Genomic DNA, 20290 nt, shown 5'->3' on the forward strand with positions numbered 1-20290 from the left:
ATTAGTAACATTATTTTAACTATTACATTCCTTCTCTATCAACTTCTTCTTTATTTCATCATGACACAAGTCCCCAAAAAAAGTTAATATTTACTGATTTTAAATTATGTTTCGATAAGTTTGTTAATTTTGTCTTATAGGACTTGAAGTCTTTTCGTTATCCGTTTTTCCGATTTTCTTTGAGACATTGAATGCAGCATCAGAGGTAACAGTGATGTGGGTGAAGTTGAGCTGTCAACAAACTTCAACAAGTTGTCTCCATGTTCAAACAGGCTCCGACTAGCTCACCTGAACCGGTTCTTTTCCGCGACAGGTACCTGGTCTCAGTGCGTCAGAGGACCGCAGACAGGTATGTTTAATGTCGCTGGTGCAGCTCGCGCAGAGGGCAGACATGGAGTCGTGCGTCGTGACCGCGCTGGACAAACCCGCGGCGGAGCTCACGGTCACGGATGTGTACGACATAGCGGCGGTGCTCGGGCAGGAGTTCGAGCGGATCATTGACAAGTTCGGGTGCGAGTCTCTGGTCGGTGTGGTGCCCAAAGTGGTGCGGGTCCTGGAGCTGCTGGAGGCGCTGGTGAGCCACGGGAGCGCGGGGCAGGAGGCCGAGGAGCTGCGGAGGGAGCTGGAGAGGCTGCGTCAGGAGAGAAGCGACAGATTCAGCCAGGAGAGGAAGCACCAGGAGGTGTGTGTGTGTGTGTGTGTGCATGTGTGTGTGGGTCTCTCTCTATACCTTTACACCTTAACCTGCTGCCCATGCGCGACCCACAGAGGATTTACTGTACTGTCGCCCACCTGGGTTCAAATCCGACCTGTGGCTTCTTTCCTGTATGTCATTCACCAATTCATCTCTCTCCCTGATGTTTAACTCTTTAATGTGCTGCCTCTAAAAATGAATCTATTATGTACTATAGTATTGTAAAATACTGTAGTACATAATGTAGTGAACTAAACTTCCCAATACTACCAATGTGCAATACTGCAGAAAGTGATTACAATGACTACGAGCGGACCCTTTCTTATGATTTGGTCTTTGATCTTCTTTGTGTTCGTTGTGCTCTTCCTGTGTTCAGGAGTTGGAGCAGGTGGAGGACGTGTGGAGAGGAGAAGTTCAGGACCTGCTCTCTCAAATCGCTCAGCTTCAGGCGGACAACAAGAAGCTGTTAGTGAGCCTCTCTCTCAAAGAGTCTCCCATCACAGAGGAGGAGCTGCAGAAACACCAGGGTGAGTTGTGACTCCTCACCAGAGTGTGACACATGACGTTGGGTATTTTACAAGATGATGTTGACTCAACTTCATTTTAACAACACCTTTATTTCCAACAGAAAAACACATAATGCTTTACATACAACATATTTGAACTGTGGAATAATCTTGATGAAAACATCAGACTTTGCAAAAAAACCTGGCACACTTTAAAAAGGTTTACAAAGAGTTTATATTTCTCAAATCTGAACAAAACGAGTAAAACATGAATCATGAGTCTAGATGCTGCTCGAATCGATGGTAAAAGTTTGGTATCTCTCTTCTACTTTAACAATTTGCACGTTCAAAAACGATAAAATAGGTGGTATTATGGACCTATCAAATGTCTAAGAAAATACTTGGTAAATGTTTTTGTATTTCTGTTTTTCATTTTCTAAAACTTGAACGATCATGAGATGAGATTCAACTTTATTGTCATTACACATATACAAGTATAGGGTAACGAAACGAGGTTTGGCATCTCACCAGAAGTGCAAATAAGCAGAAAGTGCAAGAGTTCGTTCTATGTACAGTGATTACAAACATTTACAGATGTAGTTAAAGAAAAAGTGAATTATTAGGTATATATGGCTGGATGGATTATTGGGATGCTATAAATATAAATAAATGCTATAAATATAAGTGTATTCAGAGGATTAAATATACAGATTAAGGTGCAGAGAAAATGCGTATACTAGTGTACAGATAATATACAGAATATGTACATATTATACAGATCGATCATAAATGATAAAATAGGTGTCATTAAGGACCTATCAAAGGATTAATTGATGGTAAAAAATGTTGTATACCTCTCTTTCTTTATAATTTGAACGATCACAAGTTAATTGTCCCAAAATGCTTTTTCATGTTTGATAAGTCGGGGGTCACATAAGTTCTGGGAACTTCACCCTACTCCTTTTGAGAGCATTTTCTCCCTGTTTCTTTTATTGCCTGTGAGTAAATTTGTTCTCTGTTATTTTATCTGCTGCTCAAATGAACTAATAAACTAAACTGAACTATTTAAAATTTTACGTAACAGCGTATGAAGCTCTAAGTTGCCCGACTCTCTGATCATGTGTGATGATGTCTGCCATGTTTTCCTCGTGATGAATCCAGAAACGATGAGTTCAGACACGGCGGAAGAGCTCCAGTTCAGACCGTGTGAAGTGTGTCACACAGACATCTGCTGGTCGATGGTCGTTACGCTTACTGACGGCGTGCGGCTGCAGTGAGTTTGTGCAGGATGTTCTCGTGTTGGCGTGGAAAAGGACAGGAGGCCGTGCAGGGAGGCAGACAGCAGCGTGCACACGAGAGACGATTTTAGAAGTACAGCTTGTGTTTGAGACGTTAACGGTGGCTAAAGCTATACTTAGTGTCAGAGCCACAGCACACACACACACACACACACACACACACACACACACACACATAAATAGACTCTGCATGACACTGTTATCAGCTAGAAGAAGCACGTCTTGAAAATACATTCATACATTCGAGTCACCAAGCCTTCAAAACAGAACGAATCAGCTGTTATTGACCTTCTTTTCTGAACGCCGAACTTTTTTAATTTGTTATAATTTGGATCCTATTTGTAACAAAGATGGAAACATTCCCATTTCAAGTCTTTTATTGTGTTTGAAGGTCAGAAAAAAAGTCTCTGTCCGATCAGTAGCTCGCTCTGTGAAGGAGAGAGAGAGGGGAGCTTTGGGTTCTGCGGCTTCCTCACCTGCTTCAGGGAACAACGAGCCAGAAAATTCATGTTCGTTGTAAATGTGAAGAAAAAAAGAGTGCAAAACATCAAAACAAATGCAATGATGATGGAGACGTGCTGCAAGTGGGAAAAAAACAAGCGGCGCAAATCCAAATCACACCAGATGTGAATACCTGATTGCAAATCGAGTCTTCACAACAGAAGAGCGAGACCAGACGATGATTTATTATCAGCTTTTGAAGATGCAGTGTTTCTGAGTTTGGTCGCAGGTCGGCTGCATTCAGCTGGCACTGTAAAAAAAATTAAAAAATCGGTTGTAATCTGCTGATGTTGCGTGCGTAAAGATGATCAGTGTGCCTCTTTCATGACGGCTGCAGGAACGTCAGAGAAGGAGAGGCAGATGATGAAGAAGCTGAAAGACTTAGTGGATAAACAGAGGGATGAACTCCGGGCCAAAGACCACGAGCTGACACTAAAAAACGAGGACGTCGAGGCGGTGAGGACAACTTTTAACAAAAGGTTATAATTCACTTTTTTATATCCAGAAATGATAAATTCATAACTTCTCCGTATTCAGCTCCAGATGCAGCAGCATCGTCTGATACGAATCAACCAGGACCTTCGTCACAGGACGGGCGTGATGGAGGCTCAGGGGAAGGCTTTGATTCAGCAGCGGGCGGAGCTGGAGGCCGCGGCCCAGGCCAGGCAGCAGGAGCTGGGCGCGCTGCAGCTGGAGGTCAGGAGGTTAAAGGAGGAGCTCCGAGGCTGGGAGCTGGAGAGGGAGGTCACTGATATAGAAGAAACATCGTTTGGCAGATCTGTGTTGTCATCATCTCCACAGAGGACGGTAATGACCGACGTTTGCAACCAAGAATGGAATCAAGATGATCATGTTTTGGTTTTCTCGTGTCTGAGTGAGTTTTTCTTTTTTGGCGTGTAACCATCCAGTCCTCAGCAGCGGTACGGATCGCCATCGAGCCGAACTCAGTGTGGGAAGAGTGTGGAGGAGACCCTGACTTCATGGCGAACTCCTTTGTGCATGAAAGGAGTTCCTCTCTTCTCACGGAGTCGACGCACGAAAGAAGAAACGCAGAGGAGGACAAGACAGCAGCGATGTCACCGGTAACACCGGTGCACAGCGGCTAGAATCTGAAGCCCTTTTTTACACACATTTACAGATTGGGCCGCATGTTCGAACGCAGACAGCCGGCTTATTTATTCCAATTTCACCTTTATTTGTGAGGGACAATGTGCAATAAAAAACATAAATGTGACCACTTGATGCATTGCACCAGCGTTAGCATGAGGCTAATTTACATCTGCAGTCCTGTTGGCAGGCAACAAAACGACATATATAAAAGCATACATCACTCAGCAAGTAACAAATAGCATTAGACACGCACACACACCAACAACAGGCCTCGTCAGCCCCATGGAGGGATTAGAGGGAGCAAAACAAAACAAAAACAAATGAGTGAGATGAAAAACGGTAAAGAGTAAATGACTGAAGAGAATGAGTGAGTGAATACTTGGGAGTTTTTTCTGTGATTTTTTTAATGCAGCTCTTAAAGGGATACTTCACCCATTTGCATGTAGCTGTGTATCATTAGAAACATGGTAGTAGTGTTGACTGGTCGTGAATCCAACTCTCATTTTGCCCTGAGACGAGAAAAATATGTTTTTCACAGCTACATGTAAATGGGTGAAGTATCCCTTTAAATGAGCATGACATTGATAACGTTTTGTGTGTGTGTCTGACCACGACCTCATCTTGAGTCTTTCCGCCCAGGAAACATGTCTGCAAGAAATCTGTCCGAGGCGAAGCAAATACACGAGGATGATGAGTCGTGACGAAGCCGTTTCTTTCTCTTCTCGCGCGTTACATCGTCCTGATGAGATCAGACTCTGCTGCGGTCATATCCATCATCTTAGATGTGTTGTTAACATTACACTAAGACCTCCACAAAATTCAGGAGCAGACCAGTCGTACACGTGTGAAGCGAGCTGAACTGAGATCATAGCAGAGACACACACACACACACAAAACGTCATCACTGCTCATTTACATCATCTTACAGTCTTCTTATAGCCACATAGCTGTCTTTTATTTTGTCTTTAAAAAGTGCAAAAACAAAGAAACTGATCTGGCTGTGTCATTAGTGACGGTGTATCTTCCTTCCCTCCCGTATTGCACATTGCACGCTTGCACAACTTTCACTTTTTCTCCAATCTTGTTTTAGATTCTATTTTATTTAACTTTGTACTAATTGCACATTTAGATTTTATTAGCGTAAATATTTATTTATATTTCATATTTTTATCGTACCTTATTTTATCTAATGTTACCTTACTCGACTACATTGCACCGTGGGGAGGGGGAAACGTAATTTCGATTTCACTGTGTGTCTGACATATTTTGGAATTGACAATAAAGTAAACCTTGAACCTTGAACCTTGAACCTTGAACCTTGAACCTTGAACCTTGTATGTGCATGCAGTACTCCAGGGAGGAAAGGCTGAAACTATTTCTCTGCTGCAGGAGGCGTGGACCGATGTCGAGCCAGCGGAGGAGACGGACAGCTCCGAGGAGGAGTCCGACAAACCTCGCTTCACCCTGCAGGAGCTGCGTGACGTCCTGCAGGAGAGGAATGAACTCAAGGCTGAAGTGTTTGTGCTGCAGGAGGAGCTGGCTTATTATAAAAGGTACAGTCAGGATGAAGGTCAGCTGCACTGCGTGATTGTTGATACGTGAATCCCTGGTGTATAAAGTGCAGAGCACACAGCACATGTTTGAACTTCCATTTGACTTCATTGACAGTTTTCTCTTCCACCAGCGAGGAGCTCGAGGATGACGTCAGCTCCTGGGTTTGTTCTCCACCTCCTCCTCCACCTTCCTCCAGTTCCACTGATCAGCCCGAATCAGGAATCAAACGCCTGTGAGTAACAACTTTGACACGACTTTGTTTTTCATACATAAAGAAACAAACAAACATGTCAGACAGATTACATAAACGAGTCTGCTGCTTATTTTTCATTCTCTCTCCGCTCCTCCTGCGACAGGATCTTCACGGCCATCATGCCCATGGTGGCGGCCGGTTTGATTGCAGACGACCCCACGTTGTTGCCAATCAGAAGACTAGTTTATTTTGTATGAATCAGTGTGTACAATGTGAACTTGTTCTTGTTGCTTTTTCTTTGCTTGTGAAACAAAACCAGGTCAACGTAGATTTGTTTCTTGGTTTAATGGCAACATCTCTGGTGTTACTACATTTAAAAACTGTCCTGAACAGCTTCAGTCCTTCATTGCTGGTTTCAGCTTTAACAATGTTTTCTTGAAAAGCCAAATGTGTTCACGGTGCGACATAGTGTACAAAGTCTTCCTGGCAGTTTTGCATGTAGCATTTCTTACTGGGAGTCTTTTCTGAATTGGAATTGTAGCTTCACATTGAACTTCTAATACATGCAACAAAATCATATCAATCAATTCATCACACTGTTATCTCGAGACGCTTGAGAAAAATGGGGTTGGTGGGAGATGGGATAAGATGCAGGAAGGATTTCTCCTTTGTTCCTGTCGTCCTCACTTCCTCGCCGCTGAGGTGGAGGTCGGAGCAGGTCGTGCATGAATGAGGACGGCGGTGGTTGTGGGGACGATGCGGTCTCATGATGGAGGCTGGGCGTCGGAGACGTCGACGTCGTAGTTCCCGATCACCTCGCTGAAGGTTTGGGGGAGCTCAGTCTGCTCGAGATCCTGACTAAACTGCAACCAAGAATCTTTTGTGACGTTTAAATTGTCATTTGAATGTGTATTATTTATTGAAAGTCCTTTGTCTGTGTTTTAAACACTGGTCAAATCCATCCCTGCAATACTGAACACTAAAGAAGTCCTGACAGAGTATCTGTTTTATTATCTACTTTTAATTGAAAAGCATCCTTCCATAATTTTGATTACTATTTATTTATTTACAAATCAAGGTGATTAAATGAAATGTCTGCTGACCTGATTTCTTTGGTTATGATCTTATTACCATAAGATGATAAAGCTTTAGATTCTTGGCTGTTAATGATGCTGGGATACACCTGTAAAATAATGCTTGTTCAAAATGAAATGAAATAAAGTTTATTTTTCAATCTGTTGATGTTGTTATTGTGTGACTGTCAAGTACTGAGCAGCCTTAGACGAGTGGAGCAGATGTCGAAGAGGTCATGTTTCAATAAGGTGCTCCATTTATCATTTTTTTGAAAAAAATTTCCTTCATGTTTTTAACTTTATTGTGACATCATTCCAACCTTCAACAACACTGACTTTGCAGTTTGCACTCACACAGAACAAATCTTAAGAAGGAATGACTTTATAAAGACAATTTTAATGACAGAAAACAAATACATTAAAAAATGGCATTAGAACATCAAGTGTGGTTAGTGAACTTATTTTTACTTTAAAAAGTGGATACCATTTATCACTATAACATATAAGTAGTAATAATCCATGACATGGTTTCCCAAGAGTGGAGGGGTCGCAAAATGCTTTCCAAAAATACAAATACATTTTTGAAATGTGCTTCAATTAAAACAATGTGTAAAAAGATTTTATATTTACGTTTTAACAAGACAGCAACACACGAGGGGAGGAAAAACTGAGTAAAGCCGATGTGCACTCCTTTTATTCATTTCTTTAACAGACTCAGAATCAGTTTATTGTTAAGTACATTTACATTTATGAGGAATTTGACTTGGTGTCTTGGTACTGAAGTATCGCACTTCATATCGATATCTAATTATTAAACGAGTTTGCATTGTTTTAGACATAACACAATAAGACAATATATCATTAAACGTGCAATATATGTTTTATCTGTATAGTAATTTCACACATAGCTCTTGTTTTATATCTATTTATATCTGCACCTTATTTTGTAAATACTACATTAATGTAAAAATTAATTATAAATATAAATATATAATATATAAATATTATATAATATTATATATTATTATATTATTATATATTATATTATTATAATAATTATATATTATTATATATATAATATATAATATATAATATAAAATTAATTATTCCCCTCTCTAATTGTATGCAATCAAAGTAATACAAAAGAATGAAAAAAAGAGGAAATAGAACACAAACAAAAAAAACCTACCACGTGATTTCTCACCTGATCGTGAGCTGTCTCTCAAACTGCCGGTACACTGTTGTCTGTAAATGTGACGGCGTCAGCGTGGAGTGAATCATCTCGACACACATACACGATCTTTGCACTCACCTGTCGCTAGGATACTTTGCCCTCCTCTGCTGTCCACACAGTCACGTTATTGGTGGATGAGTGATGGAGGGGGAAGTGCTGCTGCTTACTTTCTGTCTGTAGTTTTCAAAAAGCCGGAGGCAATAAGATAGTAAGCGTTATCTTAAAAGTGTTTTTAGTCGAAGTTCGGGAAGGAAAACCAACTTTCCCCCCAGTTATTGTTAAAGTCTTTCCGTCATGGAGTTCGGTGAAGAGTCGTCGCCAGCTTTGGCTTTCGAGAAGGACGCTCTGGAGCTCACGGTGGAAGATGTGTATGACATCTCGTACGTCGTCGGAAGAGATTTGTTAAAAATAAGCAGCAGAGGGGAGGAAGTGTCGGATTTACAGTTCAGGATAGTGCGCGTGCTGGAAATGTTCGAGACTTTGGTCAACAAGTACAACTTATCTGTGGAGGAGCTGAAAATGGAGCGGGACAACTTGAAGAGCGAACTGGACCGGATCGTGAAGGAGAGCTCGTCCGGGGAGGCCACGGTGAGTGTATGCACCCCCTCTAATGTACAGTCCAGTAAAGACAGATCACAGATGTATATGTGTTTATCTAAAAGCAAACAGCAGGACCAAACCAGCTGGTGATCGACCTGACAGACCCCAACAGACCGCGCTTCACCATGCAGGAGCTGAAGGAGGTCCTGCAGGAGAGGAACCAGCTGAAGGCTCAGCTCATGGTGGCCCAGGAGGAGCTGCAGCTGTACAAGAGGTCAGACACTCTGACCCCCCCTCTCTCCTTTTTTCTTTAACAAGCATTAGTCAAGTCCAACTTTATTTTTTTAACACATTTAAAAACAGCTTCAGCTGACTGTAAGTGCTTTACAGGCAGTGCTTAAAACCCGAATCAAAGAAGAATACAAATAAAAAGCAAAGAAAGACTATATACACACATATACATATACATATACATGTTATGGACATATATAGAAAAAATACATTTAGAAAAAAAGTTCCTAAAGCTCCTTGTACATGCACGAGGAGCACAGGGCATGTCATCTGTTTTCTTATAATGCGTTGTAGTGTTTGTTAGTTAGTTACACCATGGATTTTGTTGCACAGTGCCTGATGAACCTTCACATTTAGAAGCAAGAGTATGAAAGGGAATTAAATCATTAACTTTTATTCTAATAGTGCCTTGTATTGTTTGAAATGTGTTGCACTGGGGCGCAGATGGCCTAGTGGTTTGGTTGCACCTTATGTACGGGAGCCTCTTGTCCTGCATGTCAATCCCCCCCCCCCCCCCCCCCCCCCCCCCTCATCTTTTCCCCATCTTTGATGCACATCAGGAGCATTAAATCGTGTTATTTATTTTCACATATTATTTAGTTTGGTGTTGTTCACCTCTACTTACTTAAGAGGGGAAACGGAGCGTTGTTTAGAAATGACTATTGTGTAATCAAATACAAAACCGCCTCTAAGTACGGCCTCAGAAATGTCCACGATGATGGATGAATGTGTTTTTTTTTTCTCATATAAGTATCAACCATAAACTGTTTACAACAATACAGTAAAAATAATAATTATAATTTAAATGGACAGTCTGTGGTATCAACAGAAGTGGACACATGTTGCACAAGCAGGATTTATTGCAGGACTGTCGATTCTGACAGATTAACGTAAGTACCCAATAAAAGCACTCTGATTTATGCTTCATGCTGTTCCTCCAAGGCTGGAAGGAATCAAGCAGAGCTGCTTCACAACATGAGGGATGCCCAATCAGTGCATTCATTGATGCAGGCTCGAGAAGCTGTCAGCTGGTCCTCATGGTGATCTGTCTTACCCTCTTCACGCTGCTCAACATATTTATTTCAAATCCAGAGGCAGAAAAATCCCCATGAATTATTTCATGTTTTAGGCTTGATCAAAGATATTTCCACGCTGCCGTCTGTGTTTGAACAACTCTGTGCTCGTACCTTTCTCTACCCGAGTTTGTAATATGAGAAGACGTGACTCACCTTTAGTTTACCTTTCATTGATTTATGTCCTTTTGAAATAAACGTCAACTCGTTTGCAGCACTTTGAGTCGAAGACGAACGTCTCAGAGGGAACGATAAAGTGTGTCGTCTCCAATGATTTTGACGACGTTGATCTTTAGTTTTGAAGGCGAACAGATCAAGTCAACGTTATTATGAGCGTTTTTTTGTTTTTTTCTCCTGCTGTTTGTGTTTGACGCTCTGCTCCCCCTCTCTTCTGCAGTGGGATTCTTCCACAGGGGGAACCAGCCATGGTGGAAGTGGACCTGGAGTCAGAAGAAGCTACAGAGAGCAGTCCGACCTCGATAAACGACGTGAAAGAGGAGAAGACGACCATCAGCAAACTGTGAGTCACTGCCTCGAGCGAGTCGATGAAAACATGAGTGTGAGACGAGGTTATAAACTTATCATAAGTTTGTATTTTTATATCTTTTTTTAATTTATGTTGTCAAATTTCGGCTATTTTTAGATTTACGTTGTGTTTTAAAACAATAAAATCTCCATTATTCAAATGACCGATATTATCGAAAAGAACAGAAAGGAGACAACGAGAGTGTTTTGCCAAGAAATAAACTGTGGCCAGTTTATTTATGCAATTAAAAGGAGTTTGCGTGCAGCGTTTGGTCATTCAAAACAATATGTAACCCAATATTGGGGGTGTAGGGATTTTATTTTTGTGTCATTATTGTGAATTTTTTTTTTCATAGTATCTTATCAAAGTTCGATTTGCAACCTCTGGTGTTGTAAAATGACGCAGATGCAGAAGTGTGAACTCCTGCAGTTCCTCGAGTGACCACTTTAGTAATGACGCACTCACAGTACGGCAGACTACGGAAGCCTCAAGTGGACAAACATCCATACATTTTAATCCACTGTAGTTTCCTGTGATGACGATTAATAAACGTCAGTTGTTGTCTTGAGATGTCGACATATTTCTTTTTTTTTTCCTTTTCTCAAGAGAACGACGCCCTTTACAAACTGGTTATATCTTATCAGCGTTGCTATCCAGAAATAGTGAAATAATTAAAACTCAAATTCATCTTTATTGTCAATTTTTCAACATGTGCGGGACAAACCACGGTGTAAACTAACAGTAGAAAGATTTTAAAAACACATGTAAAATAAAAAGTGGAGATCTCAACAGAAGAAATGAAATGTAGTCGTATCAGTAAAATGAAATATGATGTAAATATTTCTGCCTACGACTTTAGGAGGGATCAAGAGGTCAAACAGCTCCAGCATGACTTGCAGTATGAAGATTAAAACCGATGCATTTCGGCTTGTGGCCTCCATCAGTAACACATTACACAGATCTTTTAAATCCTCAATCACTTCAAGTTATTTGTTGTTTTTGTGTACAGCCTCGTCCAGTCCATAAACACGTTTTTTTTTTTTTTTTTTTTTTCACAATCTAGTCTATTTAGTCGCCCTAGAATTCTCTGAGTCAAATGAACGTCATCGTGAAGTGATTCAGATATTTATTTCTGGCTACAAACCGTCACAAGCCTTTACACCTCAGCATGGCCAGGTTTCAAGTCGAAGTTCAGCAGAGAGCACATGACGGCAGGAAGACGGCTCTCACAGTCCGTCTGCTGTCTGCTAATGAAATGCTTGTGACCAAATGAATTCATGCTGATGATGAGGATGTTTGTGTGAGCGCTGACACACACACACACACACACACAGAAAGTGGGAAACTAGCTGCGGCTGCTGCTGCTGCTGCTGTCAGTAATTACATGTTTCCATGACTCAAAGTTTCTCTCTCATACTGAGCACTGTTACTTGTGTTTTTCCTCAACTAACTCTGGACCTTTTCTCTTTTTAGGTTTTCATTCAGGAGAAAATAAGAAACAAACTCTTCAGAAGAACGGACCATCGAGACGCCGGACGGGACCACTTTATCCTCTTTTAACCACTTTTTTTTTTTTTTTTTTTAAAGACTATTTTTTACGATGTGTGTTTGTCAATCAATCAAGCACCGTGTTTGTAATACTGGAAGTGTTGGTGTCAGATGATGTGTGATGACATGGAGAGAAATATATTTTAAAAGGAAGGTTTGAAGAAGATATCTCATGAAACTGGAAAGTATTATTTAACAAGCATAGGAGCTCATGTTGAATGCACTTACCTAAAATTATGTTATTTATAAGACTGAAAAGTTGATTTTTAATAATCAAGATCAGGTCTTAAAGGGGCTCCATGTTGGTGAAGAAGTCTTAAAAACATTTTCTATCACTCTGTACTGTTAGATTTTATACCCTCCAGGATATAAAACATTAATAAAATGTTATTACACCCGAGTGGGATATTCAGCCTCAAATATTAACATGATAGCTAAACATTTTATTAAGTTAAAGCTCCTGTGGGAGAACTTTCGGTTTGTTACTTTGGCGCCCCCTGTGGTCAAAGAAGATAAATGTGTACTGCAGTCCAAATTCAAAACATTGGAAAGAACTCTCTCCCACTCGCCTTTAAATGATCGAATGACTCCGTGAGCATTCAGCGAGACTCTCGTTTGTGATTACTTATAATGTGCTGAGGAGTTGCATCATCTGAGGCGCTGCGTGATGGACGTGAATATCATTCTCCGCTCTGCTCCCACAAAAGGAGCTTTGTTGCAGGTAATGCATGCCTGGCTCCGTGCTTCCTGCGTGTCTCCACACTGTCTGTGAGGAAGCAGGAGGGAAGAAAAAACCCTTTTTCCTGTATCAGTTCTCATCAAGTATGAATGAAGCTTGAATGAAATCTCAACAGTGTTTATTCTTCAATTTACAACACATTGAATAATTTACAATAGTGAAAATGAAATGTCATACAAAATGTAACCTCGTGTACAATATGACACTTTACATATCCAGGAGAAATATACTCTTCAAGCTTGCATCAATTCACTACAATTAGATCATAAAAAAATAAAATAAAAAGTCATAAAAGCACAATAAAAGCTTTTGCAAAAAAAAGTTCACGGAGTTCATGTTAAAGCCTCTTCAAAGACGAAAAAAAAAAAAAAAAAGGCATGTGAAGGACTTCTCATCTTTAGCATCTTTTTACACACAGAGCACCAGTTGAATGAAGGCGGAGGGTTCAGTGTTTGAGCCACGGGTGAGCGATGATGGAGGCTTTGCTGCGGTCTCCGTAGTCATACAGGAGCTCCTCCCCTGCTCGGACGTCTCTGGAGGCCACCAGGATCAGATGAGGCGTCTCATCGATGGGGTGAAGCTTCGTCTGACAGTTTCCGCTCTTACTGTGGTTGATCAGCCTCCCGAGACGGCTGGTTTCTTTTGTCGCGTCCACACTGGGGGGGGGAGAAAAAAAAAGGTAAACAAATAAAGATTTAAACTGTCATTAAAACACAAACAAGGTTCCCCCGCCCTCGAAGTCAGAAAAGGAAGAACAAAATGTCACATTTTAAAATCAGCTGCACTCTAAAGCTGAACCTAAGTCTGGTCTACGAGGACTGATGTAACACATTTCTAAAAAGGTGTCACTGATTAGTACAAGTATTGGGGATTCTTGATTAACCAGAGCATCTTTACACCCCCAAAACAATTCCAATACACGTCTTTCTACCTGTTTCTTCAGCCTTTAGGACATGGCATAAAAAGGATGCTGCGGAAGTCATAACATATCCAAGATGGCTTCCAGAGTATGCCTGCCTGTGTTCGCCTTTACATCAATGCTGCGATGTTTTCCCCATTCAAATCGAATGAGTGGGAAAAGAGTGTGAAGCAGGAAGGGAACACCTTTCACACTCACGGTTAATGTTCCCGGCTGCCTTCGTACAACGGCTCACCCTGACTGGCAGGAAAAGTCGAGACATTTAACCCGCCCTACAAACGTTGCAGACATGAAAAGCAGCCGTGGATATGCAGAAGTTTTCTCCTGCAACACTTTAAACAGCTGAACTCACCAGTAGGTCTTAGTCTGGTACTGGAAGTAGTACATGTAACAGCCGGTTTGGGGGTCCAGAGCGTACTCTGCCTCTCTTTTTTTAGCCTCTTCTAGTTCCAGCAGGTCTCCGTGATACTCCACCACAAACTCTCCTTTCTGAAAGTCTTTGTCAGCGAATATCCCTCGTCCTTTTCCCTCGATGTGTTTGACCTGCCAACAGAGGAAAACACAAACTCAGTTAACTAACACTACGTTTGGGAGGAGAATTTATGAGGTGGCATTTGATGTCGACACGACCATGCCGTGAATTTTTTTTAAAAAAAGGCATTTTTTCCCCTTTAAAATCACTGGTTCCCAACCTTTCTTCCTGGACCTCAGGTTTGGAACCGATGCTTTAAAACACGCGGGATCAAAAATGTCGACAACCTTTCTGAAAATCTGCCAGCAAATTTCTTTTTCAGCCATGAACACATTACCTGCATTCCTTCCTCGATGCCGTTCTTTATCAGGTCATCAATGTGTCGGTGTTCTTCACTCTGTTGACAGTTTAAATAATTGGGTTAAAGAGCACGGCTGCATAACCCTTATAAACATTCACACACGTGATCAGCAGCAATACAAGAACATACTGTAGCTGTTGGTTTAACACAGACAGCAGCTTTTCTCATACCGACCTTCAGCTCTGCTTTCGTTTTTCTGTTGCTGCGTCTGATGGGATAATAGTCTGTGACCTTCCTGTTTTGGGGAGCTTTATTCTCCGTCCTGGAAAGAGAAAAGTCATCAGTGCGTTACGGTAAATGTTGCGTCCTGTGAAAGAGACAAGGACGCGACGCAGCACGGTCCTGAACTCACTTCTTGGCTCCGGGTTTGCGAGCGGGTCGACTCCGAGGTTTGGATGTCGACACTTTGCCGTCGGCTGCAGGTCTGACGTTGACGTGCGCGCTGGTCTCTTTCTGCTTCGGCTGCTCAGCGGCTGTTTCTGTGACGCCGGGGCCGTGCACCGCTGCTTCAGGTGTTTGCTCTTTGAACTCACAACTCTCAGATTTGATTTCATGAGGGCCGTCTGGAAAAAAAAAAGATGAAAATGACACAAAGTTCTGTCACAAGCATATCCCAGGCCTGTTCCTGTGGTGTTTTTAAAAACCATACGCAGGTACGAAAACAACACAAACTGGGACATCACAGAGCACACATGGAAAACATCCGAATATATAAAACCAACTTGCCTTTTTTCAGCTTTGTCACTTCAGGATTGATGGCATCAGATTCGTTTCCCTCCTGGATCAGCATGCTTGAACTGTCGCTCAGTGGGGATCTAGGTTTGCCTTGAGTCCTTAATCCCTGAGGAAGAGTCTGCAAGGTACCCAAGAAGTCCTGCAGAAATAAATCATCAATAAACTCCTTTAAAAAAAGTCAATAAAATCATAAACGGGCAAAGCATGTGTGATGTAACAACACATCATTACACACAATAACAGAGTCAAAGACACAGATAACACACCAACGCTTTTTAAACAGTAAAGTGAGGCAGCTGTGGCTTAGATGGTAGAGCCGGTCAGCGCTCGCCCCGGAAGGTCAGGGGTTCGATCCCCAGCTCCTTCAGCCACATGTCCGATGTGTGCGAGCGTGATCTTTACACAGCAGCCTCGACCATCAGTGTGTGAATGTCTATACGCGCTCATGTCTATTTACTATTAAAGTAGGTCGACTCAAAACACAAATTAAACTGTGAATTTATTCTATAAGTATATACGAATAAGTGCATATAACTTGTGAAAAAGTAGTCAAAATTAAAGCTTAAATCTAGAGCGTTAAGTTTCTCTGCGTCTGCCCAGATTGTGTTGGTTGAATTGAATTGATTGCCATTTAATATTCTGTGTATAGATAGATAGATAATATATATATATATATATATATAGTAGCAGAGAGAGAGCTCTTTTCTTTTTTATCACCATCAGAAGAAAAGAAAAAAAACAAGAAAAAAACTGGAGGTTTCAAAAAAAAAACCCAAAAAAACCGCTTTGAATCCAAGAAAAGAAGAAAACGCTCCTCACTCTCTCTCTGCCAACTCCAACCTGGAGTGGTAAACGTCTCCATGGTAACAGTGTCGTCTACATTTAGTAACATACGAAGGAGAGTTGTTGGATTTCACATCAGTGAAACAGGTTGGGTTCTCTCAGTGTGTGTGCTGCTGTTAGTTTCTGTATCTACAATAATAAAAACTCACTTACTCAAAGAGATTTATGGTGAAAATGTAAAAACGTCACACGTCTGTAGAGCTGATGAAACACGGCTCGTTTCATCAAGCTTCAAGACTCGCCCGTTTACAGCTGCCTTTTAATAAATTCAATTATCTCAATACCCAAGTTAAACATCTTAATAGCATTCCTTCTTTCCACAAGTTAAAGTGTACATATTACTAGTATTATTTTGTAACTATCGTACGTTTCATTTTATCATTAATTACTGTAAATAGGTTTCATTCTTCTCCCAAAATAAATTGTTTCTTGTTTCTTTTGACAAATATTGTTCATTTTTAAGCAATGTCTTGTTGCATGATGCATTTCAAGTTGTGTTTGTTTACTTGAGTAAAGAATAGGGATTTAATGCTAATTGTAAAATTGTGATAAATTGATTCCAAGGTGTCAAGATTCACTTTTGTGTGCTGAAAAATGAATCTCAATATAACACGTTGAGCGTCAGCAAGCTGCAGAGCAAGAGTTAGAAATTGAGGTTGAACCACCGTCTTTTAAAATCAGAGGTGTGGAAACATTTTGACAGAAAGTGACAAAAACTGTGTGCAGATATCACAAGAAGACGAGGAACTACACAGATTACACAACCATCATGATGCAGCGTTTAATGGCCAGCACGATGAGAAGCTCCAATCACCTCCCCTTGTCTTATTTTGTAAAATAAATCCTAAATCATAAGTTTAGTGAAATAGTTACATCCCTAGAGTTGTCTCCATGTGTGAATGCTGCTTACTTCTCCTGACAGACAGAGACGTGGGTATAAAACACAGATATCCTGTCACGTGGTAGAGACCAGTTCACTGTATGAAGGTTGTTAAGAGGTCAAGCTGAGGCAGGAGGAGACTTCATGTGATATTTGAACACAGACTGTGTTGGGAGATGAGCTGACCTTGTTACTCCCTGGTTTGTTTTCCTTTGTGTCCTTCCGCGAGCTGACTTTGTTTTCAACACTGTTTTCCTCTGGCTTTCTGTTGTTTACCTGCACACTCTTCTTGCCTGTGTAAACACGGAAATTAGGAAATGCAAACATTTCAACAACAGACGCCGACAATAACTATTAGTAAACATACGCTTCGTTTATTTAAGCTTTTTTGTTATTATTCAACACAGACAGCGTCGACTGTTAGCTTACGTTCATGTCAATGAGCGAATCTCTCATTTGCGTGACGTGCAATAATTAATAAAAAAGCTTTAAAGTTTACCTTTTGCCATGTCAGTTACCAGAATAATATCCTAAGAGGACGAGGAGGCTTTTAAAATTCCTCGCAGTTTCTTCATTCACAGTTTCTTCAACGAAAAAAGAAAACAGCAGACCCCCCTTCAGTCTGTGCGGAGGAGCAGAGCTGCGCCGGCGAGATGGTGAAGGATTTAAAAACCGTACGGCTCCTCTCATTGGCTGCTTCGCTTATGTGGGCGTGGCTGCTCTTTAAAAGGAACTGTCTGATTGGCCGAACCGAACTGGCTGCGACAAAGTTGGTCCCCTTTAATAATTTCTGTTGTTAAATCTCAAACTCAGTAGGAATAATGGACTCCTGTACTTTTTTAAATATTATTTTTCTAAAAATAAGGATCCAAAAATATTTTGCAGGGTCAACAAGGTTTTTTTTTAAATTATAGGATATTTTAAATCGTACGGGTTTTAAATAATTATTAATTCAAGAGAGTTTTAAGACTTGTGTCAAAAAAATCCACTAGTGTTTTTTTTCAACATTTATTGGGTAACAGTGTGTACCGACCCACAACATGTGAAATAAATCCATCCAGTCCTTATGTCTGTGGTCTGCATGAGTCTTAAAACAGAGAAAAATGCTCCATTTCAAATGTGGTCTCCTTGTGATGTCACAGTGGGATTCTGTTAAAAAAAAATTAAAAAAAATCCCCTTCCCTGGTATCTCCACCAATGGACTCCAGCCTAGAGCAAAACTTTTGCACAGGTCCGCCATGTTTGTTCTCTCTACAGAGGAGTGATGTCTACTGGAGCATTTTGAGAGAGCTTGTTTAAACAGGGTCACAAACTTCCTCTGGTGCTTCATTCAAGTTATATTTTGACCAATAGCAACATATTGCCATGACAAGAATGTTGTTTAGGTGATGCTAACGACTTTTTGTGATTAGCCATAGTTATGTCATTTATTCATCATAATGGTTTTAATTTACCCTCCCTTTCATTTGTATTCATTGAAATAGTGCAGACTCTATTCCACTATTTGTCAACTATTTTTCAAAATGTCTCCTTTCTGCAAGGGTTGTTTTTATATCACTTTGTTAATCTGGGCATTCAGCTCAGTGTAAAACTGGAGCCAGAGTTTTTTTGTGCCCACATATTTTACCAACGAAGTAGGATGTAGCCTTTGGGCCGATACGGTCCCAGGCTGGCTGTTAAAAGTGTATTTATAAGTGTGCTGCTGATACATGTTTGGTACTATGAGAGTCCTGGGAGTAGGCCCCAGTCTGGGAAAACGAACACACACACAGATTGTGTTTTCTCATGAGGTATTCAAGTAGAGAGCTTTTGCAGTCATCCAGTGATTAATGTGGGAGGGTGAGATGCTAAGCAGTTAAAAACAAATTAAAACATCCGTGTTTGAGCTGTAAGGTTTTTTCTGTTTTGTTTTCAGTGTCAAACAAGCAAACCAGAGATGCTCTAAAGCAGCACGAAACACTGGCAACTAAAACTACAACACTAACAATAAAAAGGAAATGTTATCATGGCAGACATAAAAGAAAAGTCCAACAGGATTAAAATAAATGTGTAACTCAAACTGCTGTAAAACAGAATTTCAATCACGAACCAGAATGAACAATCTTCCCTGTAACACCTGATCTGTCTGTTGATGGTATTTCTCAGGATGGTTTCGTTTGGTACTCAATGTATTCCTCTATTTCAATGTTTTCTGTGCCTATGTGTTTTTTTTATGTTTCATGGTTTTTACCTGGCTGCAACCCAAACGTCCACTTGGTGACAAAAAGGTTGAAAGACATCTACAGGTAGAGACTGCATACTTCATCTGTGACCTGAAGAATCTAAATGATTAGGATTATTTTTGTTTCCTTTTGGACAAACACCTCTTTAGGAACTGAGAGGATGTGCTACACCGTACCCAAATTACTTATTTATTTTCACACTTTATCTCTTTGACAGTATCAAGTCATGTACGTGTTTCAACTTCGAAAATAAATTGCAAATACAAGTTCAATACAATTCCATCCTGTTCTGCTTCCAAAGTCTTTGTAAACAGAATGAGGGTCAACTTCAGTATTTACATCTTCAGTTCACATTGAAGCAACTAAATCAAACGCTGTCGTTTCCAGGTTCAGAGGATGTGGCGAGTGTTTCTTTAAATTGTCTTTTCCTCTCCAGATTCTCGTTCACCTTCTTCCTCTTCTCTTGTTTCCTCATTTCAGACTCTTTCTTCTTCACAACTACCTCACTGAGTTCTCCTTTATACAGAACATCCAGTTTCTCTCTCATGATGTCCCGTGCACGCTTTCTGTTTATGTCCACAGACCTGGTTTGATGGCACTGCAGGGGGAAGGATAAAAAACAAATGTTAGTAAAACTGGTTGACCCAAAAAAAAGGATCCACTTTGAGGTCCATTTTGAAGTTTTTCTTCGTCATACTTTTGTTTCCTCAAGGCGGAGGTTTACATGGTGTATAGAAGTAGAATCACACTTCCTGCTATCCATTACTGTGACTGGTTATGATGGCTAGGCTAAGCTTGTTAGCTGAAATGAGCTCTGCTACGAGCTTTCTGTCACATCATGTTTTTCTCTCTTTTTGCTCGTCGTCACTGTTTTTGCACGTTCATCTACTCCCGCAAATATGTTTACGTTCACTTAAACATAACTTACAAATGTCGCTGTTAATTTCTCCGTTTTTTGACTCGTTGGAATGTTTAAGT

The 20290-nt window shown here is 40.7% G+C and overlaps 2 protein-coding genes across 2 annotated transcripts; one reads left to right on the plus strand and one right to left on the minus strand.

Moving 5' to 3' along the window:
• The first annotated feature begins 193 nt into the window (after nt 1–193).
• LOC306820710 (RILP-like protein 1) lies at nt 194–12541 on the plus strand. Its single transcript, XM_079338640.1, has 12 exons — nt 194–682; nt 1071–1221; nt 3337–3455; nt 3537–3806; nt 3908–4081; nt 5499–5662; nt 5794–5895; nt 6020–6110; nt 8446–8751; nt 8826–8977; nt 10465–10587; nt 12067–12541. The coding sequence occupies exons 1-12, from the start codon at nt 359–361 to the stop codon at nt 12086–12088; spliced, it is 1998 nt and encodes a 665-aa protein (XP_079194766.1). The 5' UTR covers nt 194–358; the 3' UTR covers nt 12089–12541.
• A 440-nt stretch (nt 12542–12981) lies between these two features.
• kmt5ab (lysine methyltransferase 5Ab) lies at nt 12982–17764 on the minus strand. Its single transcript, XM_079357883.1, has 8 exons — nt 17590–17764; nt 17277–17383; nt 15359–15506; nt 14985–15195; nt 14807–14894; nt 14609–14668; nt 14152–14342; nt 12982–13536 (listed from the first exon to the last, which is right to left on the minus strand). Exons 1-8 carry the CDS (start codon nt 17597–17599, stop codon nt 13326–13328), a joined length of 1026 nt encoding a protein of 341 aa, XP_079214009.1. The 5' UTR covers nt 17600–17764; the 3' UTR covers nt 12982–13325.
• Between the last annotated feature and the right edge of the window lie 2526 nt (nt 17765–20290).

The sequence above is a fragment of the Symphodus melops genome (genome assembly GCF_947650265.1).
Source record: "Symphodus melops genome assembly, chromosome: 1".
NCBI lineage: Eukaryota > Metazoa > Chordata > Actinopteri > Labriformes > Labridae > Symphodus > Symphodus melops.

Excerpts from the sequence above, each read along its gene's own strand:
- LOC306820710 (XM_079338640.1), top strand. The coding sequence starts at position 359 with ATGTCGCTGGTGCAGCTCGCGCAGAGGGCAGACATGGAGTCGTGCGTC. Across the intron at positions 3,807-3,907 it reads CATCATCTCCACAGAGGACG|TCCTCAGCAGCGGTACGGAT; the intron begins GTAATGACCGAC and ends GTAACCATCCAG. Across the intron at positions 5,663-5,793 it reads GAGCTGGCTTATTATAAAAG|CGAGGAGCTCGAGGATGACG; the intron begins GTACAGTCAGGA and ends CTCTTCCACCAG.
- kmt5ab (XM_079357883.1), bottom strand. Across the intron at positions 15,507-17,276 it reads ACAAACCAGGGAGTAACAAG|GACTTCTTGGGTACCTTGCA; the intron begins GTCAGCTCATCT and ends TTATTTCTGCAG. Across the intron at positions 14,343-14,608 it reads GCATCGAGGAAGGAATGCAG|GTCAAACACATCGAGGGAAA; the intron begins GTAATGTGTTCA and ends CTCTGTTGGCAG.